This window comes from Chiloscyllium punctatum, chromosome 52, assembly GCF_047496795.1.
Source record: "Chiloscyllium punctatum isolate Juve2018m chromosome 52, sChiPun1.3, whole genome shotgun sequence".
In the NCBI taxonomy this organism is placed as follows: domain Eukaryota; kingdom Metazoa; phylum Chordata; class Chondrichthyes; order Orectolobiformes; family Hemiscylliidae; genus Chiloscyllium; species Chiloscyllium punctatum.
Window position 1 is genome coordinate 14,101,557 of NC_092790.1, and position 14,595 is coordinate 14,116,151.

At 45.1% G+C, this 14,595-nt stretch overlaps 3 protein-coding genes and 1 long non-coding RNA gene across 5 annotated transcripts in view; 3 read left to right on the top strand and 1 right to left on the bottom strand.

Moving 5' to 3' along the window:
* Positions 1-14,595, top strand: part of LOC140470801 (uncharacterized) — a 678,281-nt gene that overhangs the window by 609,545 nt on the left and 54,141 nt on the right. The gene's annotated exons all lie outside the window — the stretch shown is intronic.
* Positions 5,100-5,639, top strand: LOC140470903 (histone H2B type 1-O-like). Its single transcript, XM_072566846.1, has one exon. The coding sequence runs from the start codon at positions 5,115-5,117 to the stop codon at positions 5,493-5,495; it is 381 nt and encodes a 126-aa protein (XP_072422947.1). The 5' UTR covers positions 5,100-5,114; the 3' UTR covers positions 5,496-5,639.
* Positions 6,489-6,968, top strand: LOC140470698 (histone H2A-like). The gene has a single exon (XM_072566719.1). It carries the CDS (start codon positions 6,511-6,513, stop codon positions 6,949-6,951), a length of 441 nt encoding a protein of 146 aa, XP_072422820.1. The 5' UTR covers positions 6,489-6,510; the 3' UTR covers positions 6,952-6,968.
* LOC140470953 (histone H4) lies at positions 8,339-9,057 on the bottom strand. The gene has a single exon (XM_072566878.1). The coding sequence runs from the start codon at positions 9,019-9,021 to the stop codon at positions 8,710-8,712; it is 312 nt and encodes a 103-aa protein (XP_072422979.1). The 5' UTR covers positions 9,022-9,057; the 3' UTR covers positions 8,339-8,709.

Here is a 14,595-nt window from a genome sequence, read left to right on the forward strand (position 1 = left end):
TCAAGACATCCAGCACTTCCTCCTCTGTAATATGGACATTTTTTAAGATGTCACCATCTGTTTCCCCACATTCAATACCTTCCATGTCCTTTTCCATTGTAAATACTGATGCAAAATCCTCGTTTAGTATCTCCCCCATCTCGTGCGGCTCCACACAAAGGCCACCTTGCTGATCTTTGAGGGACCCTATTCTCTCCTGAGTTACCCTATTGCCCTTGATGTATTTGTAAAAACCCTTTGGATTCTCCTTAACTCTCTATTTGCATAGCTATCTCATGTCCCCTTTTTGCCCTCCTGATTTCTCTCTTAAGTATATTCCTACTGTCTTTATACTCTCCGAAGGATTCACTTGATCTATCTTGTCTATCCCTGACATATGCTTTCTTCTTTTTCTGAAGCAAAATCTCAATTTCTTTAGTTATCCAGCATTCCCTGCACCTACCAGCCTTTCCTGTCACCCATACTTTTTCTGGACTCTTGTTATCTCATTTCTAAAGGCTTTCCATTTTCCAGCCATCCCTTTACCTGCGAACATCTGCCTCCAATCAGCTTTCGAAAGTTCTTGCCTGATACCGTCAAAATTGGCCTTTCTCCAATTGGGAACTTCGACTTTTAGATCTGGTCTATCCTTTTCCATCACTATTTTAAATCTAATAGAATTATGGTCGCTGGCCCAAAGTGCTTCCCCCACTGACACCTCAGTCACCTGCCCTGCCTATTTCCCAAGAGTAGGTCAAGGTTTTCACCTTCTCTTGTAGATACATCCACATACTGAATCAAAAAATTGTCTTGTATGCACTCAACAAATTGCTGTCCATCTAAACCCTTAACACTATGGCAGTCCTAGTCTATGTTTGAAAAGTTAAAATCCCCTACCATAACCACCCTATTATTCTAACAGATAGCTGAGATCTCCTTACAAGTTTGTTTCACAATTTCCAACTGACTATTCGGGGGTCTCTAATACAATCCCAATAAGATAATTATCCCTTTCTTATTTCTCAGTTCCACCCAAATAACTTCCCTGGATTTTTTCCAGGAATACCCTCCCTCAGCACAGCTATAATGCTATCCCCTATCATAAATGCCACTAGCCCTCCTCTCTTGCCTCCCTTTCTCTCCTTCCTGTAGCATTTGTATTCTGAAACATAAAGCTGCCTGTCCTGTTCATCCCTGAGCCATGTTTCTGTACTTGCTATGATATCCCAGTCCCACGTTCCTAACCATGCCCTGAGTTCATCTGCTTTCCCTGTTAGGCCCCTTGTTTTGAGGTAAATGCAGTTTAACTTATTCGTCCTACTTTGTCCCTATTTACCCTGACTGACTCGCTTCTGTTCTCAACTGTACCAGTCTCAGACTGATCTCTTTCCTCACTACTTCTGTGTTTCCCACCTTACTAGTTTAAATCCTCCTGAGCAGATCTCGGAAATTTCCCTGCCAGTGTATTAGTCCCCTTCCAATTTAGGTGCAATCCGTCCTTCTTGTACAGGTCACTTCTACCCCAAGAGAGATTCCAATGATCCAAAAGTGTGAATCCTTTCCCATATACCAGCTCCTCAGCCATGCATGGGTCTGCTCTATCCACCTATTCCTGCCCTCACTAGCTTGTAGCAGTGGGAGTAACCTCTTTTTTAAAATTTCTACCTAACTCTCTGTAATCTCCCTTCAGAATCTCAACCTTTTCCCTTCCTATGTCATTTGTCCACATTGGAACTATGCTGAAAAATGTGTTGCTGGAAAAGCGCAGCAGTTCAGGCAGCATCCAAGGAGCAGGAGAATCGACGTTTTGGGCATAAGCCCTTCTTCTGGAATTCCTGAAGAAGGACTTATGCCCAAAATGTTGATTCTCCTGCTCCTTGGATGCTGCCTGACCTGGTGCGCTTTTCCAGCAACACATTTTTCAGCTCTGATCTCCAGCACCTGCAGTCCTCACTTTCTCCAATGTGGACAATGACCTCTTGCTGTCCCCTCTTCTCCCGTGAGAACATTCTGAGACATTCTTGATCCTGGCACCAGGGAACCAACACACCATTCGGCTTTATCGCTGCTGGCCACAGAAACGTCTGTCTGTACCTCAGACTACAGAATCCCCTCACACAATTGATCTCTTGGAAGCTGATGTACCCCTCGTTGCATTACAGCCAGTCTCTGTACCAGAAACTCAGGGGAACGTCGCATGAACAGCCATCACCCCCCACACTTTCCAAAACATCATACCTATCCAAAGGGAAATTAAATATTGACACAAAGAGGTACACATTTAGACAGATACCCAGAGGTTATTGGACACAGAGTGAGAAATCTCTCATAAAGTGGTCTGGTTATAAACATGTGAACAATAAATTCAAAATACAGATGTAGAATATAACTTATAATCAAAAACTATACCATTGAATAAAAGTTGTGGAAATTATCCAAACTGCTTTACACTGTTGAGACTGACAATGATAGAAAAGGTCTCCCTTTCATTTACAGTACATAGAATTTCTCCAGTGCAGACAGAGGTCATTTGGCCCACCCCCCCTGCAACAACTCTCCAAATTGGATCCCACCCAGATGTAGACCCCACCCAATCCCCATAACTCCACGTTTACCATAGTTAACCCACTGACACTGCACATCCTTGAATAATACAGGACAATTTACCATGGCTAATCCAGCAACCCTGCACATGTTTGGACCATGCAGAGAAACTAGAGCACTCGGAGGAAACTCATGGAGACACGGACAGAATGTGCAAACTGCACACAGGTAATGAACCAAGGCTGAAATTGAATCTGTGTCCCTGGCACCACTGTGCCACCCTGACATGGATGGCAATAGATAAAATCTTATTCATGTTGAGCAACAGAGATTTGAAGTAAATAGAGCTCCTGCTGTTTCTGCAAGTGTCATGTTAAATAGAGACAAATGTGTAAGTACAGTCACTTATTGACAGAACACAAACTGACGGGTACAGATACTTTCAGGTACAGATGCACTCATCCATTCATATAGTTGAACCTGTCAGAGACAGACCGATGATCGCACAAACACATTCACATTGTAGAAACTGACAGGTACATTTTGATAACACACCCACATTCCCAGAGCAGAATCTCACAGGTATATATTGATAACTTCATTTTTACATTCACCTAGAACCTAATGAGGCAGATTGATAACTAAAATCACATTGACGTAGCAAAAACTGACAGGTAGAGACTGGTAATGACATTCTCATATTCACACAGCAGAATCTGGCAGGGGCAGATAGATAAGTGGACTGTCATCTTCACATTACAGAAACTGACAGGGAGAGATAGATAACTAGACAGTCATATTCGAATTACAGAAACTGATGGACAGATCAATGACTACACTTCCATATTCTCAGATCAGAAACTGACAGGTACAAATGGATAGGCAAAGATGAGGACTGCAGATGCTGGAGATGAGAATTGGGAGTGCGGTGCTGGAAAAGCACAGCAGGTCAGGAAGCATCCAAGGAGCAGGAAAATTGACGTTTTGTTTAAAAGCCCTTCATCAGTACAGATGGATAACTACACCAATACATTCACAATGAAGAAACTCACAGGAAAAGAATGATAACTAAACTCATGTACTCCTGTTGCTGAAAGCAACAGATATATTTCATTATGGACTCCCACATGTTCACTTCGCAGAAGATGGCAGGTTGACATTGATAACTACGTTCACATTTTAACAATGCAGAAACTGACAGAGACGATTGATTAAACTATCCCATTTACAGACTAGAAACTGTCATATTCACACAGTAGAAACCAACAGGTATAGGGTGATAACTTCACTCTCAAGTATGCACAAAGCAGAATCTTACTGGGAGAGGGTGATACCTGTCCTCACTTATTCACATAGCAGAAGCTTAGAGCTGCAGATTGATACATAAGCTCTCATTGTACGTATAAAATTGTTGGGAATATTCTCATTGGAGTTTTGAAGACCAATGTATGACCTTTAGAGCAAAACAAACGATCTGAATGGAGTTGACAGAGTTGATGCTGGGAGTATGTCACTGCTCATGAGAGAATCCTGAGTAAGGGACACAGTTTTGAACAGGAAGCCTTCTGTCTAAGAAAGCAAAGCAGAACATTCTCCCCTTGTTCTGTTCCACAGAGAGCAGTTTGGATTGAGTTATCAGCTTTATTTATGCTAATGTAGCCATATATCTTTTTTGATACACAAGGAAGTCTTGGTTATGGGCACTAAACATCAAAATGAGCTGAAGACCATAACTAAAGCCTTTGTGATCTGTTCTCATGACATGACAGATATAAAGTTAAAGTGACGCATATATATAGCGTGCTGACAGTTGCTGGTTAACAGGCATTCGCGTAAGACTGAGAAATGTTGTAAATCCCAGCATGAAACTGCAAGACGCCTAATTGAAAAGTGCAGCAACGTGGTTCAGTTACACTGCACGTACTTTCAAAGCACACAGTTATCGATACGTGTCTGGACCCACATTTATCAGTCAAGGTCTCAGAAATATATTCATCCCACAGTCAAGACGTGACTCAACTCGTGACTCAAGGAAAGTATTACATAGAAACTTTTTCTTATCATTTCTCTTCAACTCCGTGCAATTGAGAACGAGATGCATTAACCCCAAGTGTAGAAAACATTCACAGTCAGGTTCCAGTGGTACGTGTAACTTGACAACAAATGTAATCGCAATTTCGAATGGATGAGAGCTTTTTTTCACACAGTGACAAGTTCTGTGTTAACTCCAGCCTATACAGAGGAACAGAAACAGACATGCGGAGCTAGAAACACATCATCACAACAAGCAAAAGGAAACCGAACCAATACCCCTTTCTGTATCACAGACACAAAACAAATCTCCCTCAGTCAGACTGACAGGAACAGAAACACTGTCCACTTTACATTTCGTTGCAGATCCTGACGGATCTACATGGGATCTCATTAACCAATTGGAGAGACTTAATGTTTGGGCATGACTCTATGTAAGGTACCCAATCAGGAGCCAGGCTTTCCTCCATCCTTCATTAGCATTGCTGACGCCATCAGTCTATAAAGAGGGAACTCCGAGCCCGCTTTCCTTTATTCTGTGACTGACAGTGAGTGGCGCTATGGCTGATGAGAAGAAAGCTCAGCAAACCTCAAAGAAGGGCGCGAAGAAAATCATCAAGAAGGCGCCAACGAAGGGCGGCAAGAAGAGGAAAAGGACCAGGAAAGAAAGTTACTCCATCTATATCTACAAAGTGATGAAGCAGGTTCACCCCGACACCGGCATCTCCTCCAAGGCCATGAGCATCATGAACTCGTTCGTCAACGATATCTTCGAGCGCATTGCGGGGGAGGCTTCCCGCCTGGCCCATTACAACAAGCGCAGCACCATCAGCTCCCGGGAGATCCAGACCGCCGTACGGCTGCTGCTGCCCGGGGAGCTGGCCAAGCACGCCGTGTCGGAGGGTACAAAGGCGGTGACCAAGTACACCAGCTCCAAGTGAAGGACCGCACTGCACTGAAACATACACACATCCACAACCCAAAGGCTCTTATAAGAGCCACCCACAACATCCCTGAGACAGCAGAACCATTTCTTTCAGAGTTCTTTGTTTTACTTCCCACGTGATTTTTGATGAGCCGTTTCAAGTTATAGTACTATACGTTTTTGTGTTAGTAAGTACTTTGCAAATTATTGGAGAGAGCAGATCAATCGCCAGTGAGTCATTTTTCATCTTGCTTGTTCACTGCTGGCAGACAAATGCCCACGTCTTTCACTCCCACGATTGATGCATTTTACCTTCTGATTTGCTTTACATTCCGAGTGCACGGGTTTGATCCGATTTTTCGCAATGCAAAATAAATCTTCCTGCTGACGGTGAGAGAATTTCAAACAGAACCGAGAGAACTCCAACCAGCTACCGGGCTGAAGGGTGGAGCTTTTGCTGAATCTGATCGAGAGCGATAAAGGAGGACAGCCTTAAAATATCGTCTTAAAAAACGTGTTCGCCCTCGATGCTGAGCTGGAAAAATGCTGTGTGCTGCTTTATCAGCATACCGGGGTGGTACTGAAATGTGAAAAGAAAAGACAGGTTGCAGACTGCACTGTTTGGCCTGTTTTGTTTCAGCTTCTTCGCAAGGTTAAGAAAATAACCCGCTATTACGATCAGACACACATCGGCAAATGAGGGAGAGTAAGACCGTGTGAATTATACGTTTGTAAACTAAAAGTAAGTTAACATGACTTCATGTTTTTTGAACTTGCACAGTTTTTTTTTACTTCATTATTCAGGTAAAACATACTCCTTTGTTTGGAAATTGGCGGGCTTTTCAATTTTGAAAGAAAGCGGTTGATGAATTGGCGCTTGTCGTTTCCGTCCTACTCCCCGTGCCCTCTCCGGATTGGGAAATGAAGCAGAATCCTGATTGGGAATTGAAACAACATGTGGAGATACTGAACAATGGGACCAATCAGAAAGGGCCGCCCCACCATTCCTCCCGAAGGTATAAGAGGCCGCAATGTGGGCGGAGTGCATCATTCTCTGTGAAAGTGTTTGTGCGATTGTGGTGATGTCTGGAAGAGGAAAGGGCGGTGGGAAAGGTCGCGCCAAGGCGAAGTCTCGGTCGTCCCGGGCTGGCCTTCAGTTCCCGGTTGGCCGTGTTCACAGGCTCCTGAGAAAGGGTAACTATGCTGAGCGTGTGGGTGCCGGAGCGCCGGTCTATCTGGCTGCGGTGTTGGAGTATCTGACGGCTGAAATCCTGGAGCTGGCCGGCAACGCGGCCCGGGACAACAAGAAGACCCGCATCATCCCCAGGCACCTACAGCTGGCCGTGCGCAACGACGAGGAGCTCAACAAGCTGCTGGGAGGGGTGACTATCGCTCAGGGCGGGGTGCTGCCTAACATCCAGGCCGTGCTGCTGCCCAAGAAAACTTCCGCTGCTGGATCTGCTAAAAAGTGAAGACTATTCTTGAATCTGACAACCCAAAGGCTCTTTTAAGAGCCACTCACACCATCTGTGAAAGGAGCGGAATCTTCTGTCTGATTGAATTACTTTCCTTTTAACGTGCAGGGCCCTGGCCGTTATACTTAACATCGCTGCATTTCTGTCTCCTTTTTATTGGATACTGTTACTGCCTGTGGCAGCAGAGGAAGATTATATCATAGAATACGATTGTAAGTGTGTCTGGAAATGCATTATTTCACATTGCACGGTCACTGCCTGAGTGACCTTTCTGTTTGATCAATGTTCTATGAGGCTAGAATAGTGTCACGGGTGTTCCCGATCGGGTTTGGCTTCACATTTCCTTGAACTCTATCAGTAAGAATTGAATACTCCCACTGTCTCTGCAGCATATCCCTCTGCAATTTATTCTCTGCTCGGTTTATATCCACTTCTTTTTCGCCCCCCAGCCTCTGCCGAGAGCGTGTTCCACAGCAGTCAGTCATTTTTCAGCTGTAAAAGGAGGGAATGTAAAGTGAGATTGTGTGAAGTTTAGTTTAGTAATCGAAAAACCAATCAACGTGTACGTAGTCGTGCATCCTCCTGCTCTTTTATACGTGTTGGCGGGCATTTTCAAATTTGAAAATAAGCCGTTGGTCTCTTGGCGCCATTTATCCCCTTTTCTCTCCTGTCCCCACCTCACCAAGCCATGTTATCGCAAAGGGGGTCAATGAGGAGATGTGGTCTTTCCTGAAATATCTAACCCAATGCCACAATTTGATGTGAACATCACTCATCTAATTACTATATTTCCAAAATCTCTGAATGAAGATCTCATTAGTTGCAAATTTAATTCGCTGTCTTTTGGTTTTAAATGAATTCCAAGAGAAATACTGTCCTAATGTCCCCTCTCGCTTCCTACGCTCCCTGGATGAGCAACCGAACTTGTATCCGCTATGAATCAATCGAAAAACAGCCGATGTAAACATCTTAAAAGCTAAAACACTGTACACCGGTAAAATTACAGAACCACACTTTAGTCATTTTTATTTCATCCAAATTATTACTTGCCGAAGACAATGTGTAATCGCTGCCTGAGCGGGCAGGTGGAAAGAACGCGCCCCATAACACATCTGCAGGCTCCCAGTAACAAAACTGAGCTGAGTGTTATGCCTTGGAAATATAAATACTGTAATATCTAACATTACGTATTGTGGAACCCAGACGTTAAAAACAAATCATCATTCATGGCATGGACAGCCAAGAACCACAGATATCATTACTGAGATGGACAGGTATTCACGAAAATAAGAGGATCGAAGGTTACGGGAAATTTGAGAAATATCAGCCATGATCGAATGGCAGAACAAGCTGGAGGGGCGGAATGTAGCTGCTGCTACATCTTACAATTACAAGTTACGATGCGATTCTTTACATGGAATTACCAGGTTGCACAACAGGAGAGTCTCGATTGGCCTAATAGCCTCTTATCTACACTGTAGGAATACTTGCAACTTTAAAATCATTCGCCACGGTAAACAGCAACAAAGTGAACCGTCCACTCCCAATGCTCTCTACTGTACCGCAGAACACGGTATTAGTAAATTTTCGGAAAGGATTTAATTCTAAAATTACGACATATATCAAATAACCAGGGGTACATGAGGTACTCCGTGTGTGCTGCCTTCCCCGTCCTCAGGTCTCCGCTCTCTACCGCATGGTTTGGGTGGCTCTGAAAAGAGCCTTTGGGTTCGCTGGAAAAGGGTCGCTTTATGCTCAACCGCCGAAACCATAGAGAGTGCGGCCCTGACGTTTCAGAGCGTACACCACATCCATGGCGGTGACCGTCTTGCGCTTGGCGTGCTCAGTGTAGGTGACCGCATCCCTGATCACATTCTCCAGGAAAACCTTCAGCACCCCGCGGGTCTCCTCGTAGATCAAGCCCGAGATGCGCTTGACCCCGCCACGGCGAGCCAGGCGCCGGATGGCTGGTTTGGTGATGCCCTGGATGTTATCACGGAGCACTTTGCGGTGCCGCTTCGCTCCGCCTTTTCCCAGGCCTTTGCCTCCTTTACCTCTTCCAGACATCACGCTTCTTCACTCCAACCGCTGCTGAATGAGAGCCGAGCTGCCTCCCCTTCCTTTTTTATAGAGCCCGGCCCGACCTGACTGAGAAAGAGCTGACAGAGAGTGAGAGGCGGGTCCGGAGAGGAAACTGAGTGACTGACAGAGCAGGGAAATAGCTTTGATCATCCAGCTCCGCCTCCAGCTCACTCCCGCCCAAACTGTATCTGCGACTGAACCTTTTCTCCCCAACACTGTCAGACAAGGCGACAAAATAACACGACGTACATGCACGCCAAGAGCAAAAAACTGGATTCTCACCAGTAATAGCAAAGCCCACTCTGGAACCACAGTAGACAACATAATCACCGCGGGGAAGTCTATTATCAACTAATCGGACCACACCCTTAGACCCGAAGAGATTGAAGTCCTGAGTCGGGATCTCAACTTCTGCTCCACCGCCAAAATGGACCTGTTGGTTCTGGCAGCAGACCCGGAAGAGTTCATCAGACGAACGAGACTCTGGGAATTCCTTCAAGGTGCCAGCAGTGATCCCAATGAGCCCACTGATGAACTCGAACTGTCATCACAGGGATCTGTAGAGGAGCGACCAAAGCAGGTGTCAACTTGGATCCCACCATAGGGCCGCTTGCCCTGGGCTTGACATGTATGCTCAAACCATCAGGAAATATATAAATGCCAGATTCATCAGCTGTACCCACAAGGTAGAGCAAAACGTCACCGCTTCACAACACAATGTCATCCAGACTCTCAAAAACAATCACAACATTGTCATCAAACCAGCGGATAAAGGAGGCGCCATTGTCCTTCAGAATGGAACAGATCACTGCAAGGAAGTGTACAAACAACTGAATAACCAGGAACACAACAGGCAACTACCAGCTGATCTGACCAAAGAACACACCCGTGAATTAAACAAACTGATCAGAACTTTGGATCCAGTCCTTCAGAGTTCCCTACGCACCCTCATCCCACGTACTTCTCGTGTAGGCGCCTTCTACTGCCTTCCAAAGGTACACAAAGCCAACACTCCAGAACGTCCCATTGTGTCGGGCAATGGGACTCTATGTGAGAATCTCTGGCTGTGTGGAAGGCATGTTGAAACCGACTGTACATGGGATTTCCAGCTTCTGTCACGACACTACAGATTTCTTACAGAAACTCAGCACCCATGGACCAGTTGAACAATCGACGTTTCCGCACTCTACACCAGCATCCCCCGCAATGATGGCAAGGCGGCAACAGCTTTAGTACTCAGCACCAACAACTGCCAATCTCCAAACACCATCCTACAACTCATCCGCTTTATGCTCGATCACAACATCTTCACCTTTGACAAGCAATTCTTCACCCAGACACATGGAACAGCCATTGGGACCACATTTGCACCCCAATATGACAACATTTTCATGCACAGGTTCGAACAAGACTTCTTCTCGATGCAGGATCTCCAACCAAAATTGTACACCAGGTACATTGACATCATTTTCTTCCTCTGGACCCATGGCGAGGAGTCACTGATAAAATTACACAGTGACATCAACATGTTTCATCCAACCATCAAACTCACCATGGACTACTCTCGGCTATCTGTCTCATTCTTAGACACATGCATCTCCATCAAGGATGGACACCTCAGCACCACACTCTACCGCAAACCCACAGACAACCTCACAATGCTACACTTCTCCAGCTTCCACCCAAAACATATTAAAACAGCCATCCCCTATGGATAAGCCCTACGCGTACACCGGATCTGCTCAGTTGAGACACCAGGAAGCACTCAGGGATGCCCTCACAAGAACGGGGTACAATTCCCAACTCATCAACCGCCAGTTCCGACATGCCACAGCAAGGAACCGTAATCACCTCCTCAGGAGACAGACACTTGCTGCAACCGACAGGGTACCCTTCGTTGTTCAGTATTTCCCAAGAGCTGAAAAACTACGCCATGTTCTTCGTGACTTGCAACACATTATCAATGAGTATGAGCACCTCACCAAGACATTCACCACACCTCCACTACTTGCCTTTAAACAACCACCGAACCTCAAACAGATCGTTGTTCGTAACAAGCAGCCCGGCTCTCAGGACAACTCCATACAACCCTGTCACGGTAGGCGCTGCAAAACGTGTCAGAGTGTGGACATAGATACCACCATTACGCGTGGGGACACCTCCCACCTTGTTAGTGGCAGGTAGTCATGTGACTCAGCCAACATTGGTCTATCTTATACATTGCAGGCAAGGATGCCCGGAGGCATGGTACATTGAGGAAACCGAGCAAAGGCTACGACAATGGGTGAATGGGCACCGCACAACAATCAATGACAGGAGTGTTCCCTCCCAGTTGGAGAACACTTCAGTGGCCCAGGACATTCGTCCTTGGACCTTCGGGTGACCATCCTCCAAGGTGGACTTCGGGACAGGCAGCAGTGAAACGTGGTTGAGCAGAGGCTGGTAGCTAAGTTCGGTACCCATAGGGAGGGCCTCAACCGGGACCTTGGGTTCATGTCACATTACAGGTGACCACCATTGTATTATACACACAGACAGATACTCCTACACACACACACTCTCATACACACACAGGCACTCCTTTTCAGACATACACACGGACACACATAAACACAGATGTGCACACAGACACCGACACACACCCTTCCAGACATATACATTCCCACACTCACACATGCACCCCCTCACAGTCTTAAGAAACTCTGCACTCACTACACACACACACTTTCTCACTCTCACAACTCCCAACCCAGACATACACACACAGACAAATACCCACATGCACACACATATTTTTTGGGGTGAATTTGTACTTTCAGGGTTAAATTACTTTACTCAAAAACTGCATGCATTCATGTAGAATTCTGAGCTCAAAAACTGCATGAATTCATGTAAAACTCCGTTATCTCACTTTTTAGATGAGAATCAATCTAAACATCATGGCATAGACAGAGAACACGGGACTAACACCTTCAACATATTGTGTAGCTCTCACCGTTGTTAACAGCTAACCTGAGAATGCAACATTTCAAAAAAAGGTTTGTGATTTACACATGAAAGAAGTGAAACTATCATGATATTCTAACAGATGAAAGGCATAACAATTAATTTTTCACCGTATAATTTCATCTACAGCACACTGTAAATTTTTGCTATAAAGTCTGTGTTAGGTTTGAACCCTCCACTACCACCTGAAGGAGCGTCACTCCGGAAGCTAGTGTGCTTCCAATACAACCTGTTGGACCATAACCTGGTGTTGTGTGATTTTTCACTTTTCTCCCCAAAGCTGACTTGTTCCTGAGTAGAGGAGCGCATGCGTGAGGCCCTCCCCCAGCGCTGCCATTGAGGAGCATTTATTCAGTGAGTACAAGACGTTTGTTTGAAACAGACCGCAATGGAGAGATCAGCGCCCAGGGAAGGGAGGGAACAGCAGGCTCCTTCCAGCAGCACATCGGGATGGGAGCCTGGGACACAGAGGGGGCTCCGAGACCGGGATTGTTTCGGGGGGAGTTCAGGGAGAACCGGGGGCTGTTTGTAAGAGGCCGAGCGGAGCAGGAACTGGTCCCGGAACTTGGAGTGAGCGGGCTGGGGGGGAAGAGAAAGGCGTTTCTCGGGCTGTGTGTGGGCCTGCTGAGGGAGACAGAGCGGGAGGAAGCTGCTGTGTGATATTGTGGTGGTTTACAATCCTCTGAACCCTGTTTTACTTTCAATCTGTTTCCCGCTCTTTCTTGAGGTAGTGTGGACCAACTGTAGGAATGGGATACTCTTGTAAAAGGACATACACTGGGATCTTTGTAAAAACATGAGCAATAGCGCCGTTTTTCCTATTTCCAACAGGTCGTTGGGGAGTTGGATGTTGAACTGTGTAAGCATCCTGGTGGTTGAGTATTCCCATTCATGGTGCTGCGCGTTTGTTGCTCAGTTTCTGGATCTCACTCAACTGATATCAAGTTAAAAATCACACAACACCAGGTTCTCGTCCAACAATTTTTTTGGAAGCACTTGATGTGTAACATTGTGCACTCCAGTCCAACACCAACATCTCCAAATCAACTGGTATCGAATCACATGAAAAACAAACAATCCCCAGACAGATAGCAGCTCAGGGCAATAATGGAATCAGATCCGTGATTCTGGTTAAGTTGTTGGATTTAAAGAAATACAAAACACACATCCTAATGAAGATGCAATGAATGTGACAATGATCAGTTCAATCTTGCCAGACTAGCCTCATGTTGATTTACAGGTGGTGTTCCTGTGTCTTCCTCCAGAAAAACACCTGAGGGACTAAGACACTGTAATACTTCCTCAGTTCAAAGCAAGGAGTGACCAGCTGCCTCAAACAAACAGAAGGTATGTAGCCCATTGACGGTTACACACCAGTGTTAAAGATAGATAAATTGAGTCCTCATCCAAAATAGACATTCAGGAACAGCATTAAAATCTCCAATTATTAAGAGCATCTTCAAAGTTACAATGAAGATAGACAAATAGGCCATTGTTTCAACAACCATCCGTGAAGGAAGGGTTAAGTACAGAGATGGAGGGAAACTGTGATCACTGACAGGGCAAGAGTTACTGAAGAGTTGTTGAGTTAGAGAGATGTGTAGCATGGAAACAGACCCTTCGGTCTAACTTGTCCATGCCGACCAGATATCCTAACCTAATCTGGTTCCATTTGGCAGCACTTAGCCCATCTATCTCTAAACCCTTCCTATTCATTTTGTTAATGTACAGATTTGAGACAGCCCAGAGAATCCCTTGGGGACTCAGATCTATAAGCCTCTCTTGGTTCCTCCTGGAGATCATACACTTTGGTAGTCTGGAATAAAAACCTCTTACAAACAGTTTAGTTTAACTTTAGCCTTATCCTTTAGTTACCAATAGTATCAGTGTTACAACGTAACATTGACACCTATAAATCAGGCTAGCTGAGGTTCTATAACCTTAGAAAAGTAGGGTACCAGCTCTTCCTTTAAGAGCCCTCGCAGACTACTCCACTCTTCTTTCTCAAACAGGCTTCCTTTTCACAAAACTTTACAAAAAACACTGCATGTTCTTAATTAGATAGACAATGGAAAGGCAACAATTCGTAAGGAAGAGAGGTTAATTAACAGGTCTGTGCGCGCTTAACTGATCACTCCTGTAGGCCCTTAGCCATCCATCAGTGGGAAAAACAGATCCAGCCGAGTCAGGTGCCTGTTGGTGAGGTAAGTCCCTGTCATAAAGAGGTATCAGTCTAAACTAAGTGGGAGAGGTCCTAAGGCAACCTTGCACAGCTCGCATATCAGAGATCATTGTTTTACAAAATGGCATCTTAGCGAGGAGGGCAAACTGACGATAAAATGGCTTCCTGACAGATTGTGTCAGAATCTCTTCAATGTTAGGTTTAGAATAGTTTTGAAGCTAGGAGCAGATTCCTGCTTTTTATCTTAAGCACAAAATCATTCTGTGACTGAGGCTGAAAGGTGAAATTTTAAATGATTCATTAGTCTCAAATTAAACATGCTTTCTTTTCAGAGTTGTGTTTCAAATTCAAAGATGACAGAAAATAAGATT

Excerpts from the sequence above, each read along its gene's own strand:
- LOC140470903 (XM_072566846.1), top strand. The coding sequence starts at position 5,115 with ATGGCTGATGAGAAGAAAGCTCAGCAAACCTCAAAGAAGGGCGCGAAG.
- LOC140470953 (XM_072566878.1), bottom strand. The coding sequence starts at position 9,021 with ATGTCTGGAAGAGGTAAAGGAGGCAAAGGCCTGGGAAAAGGCGGAGCG.
- LOC140470698 (XM_072566719.1), top strand. The coding sequence starts at position 6,511 with ATGTGGGCGGAGTGCATCATTCTCTGTGAAAGTGTTTGTGCGATTGTG.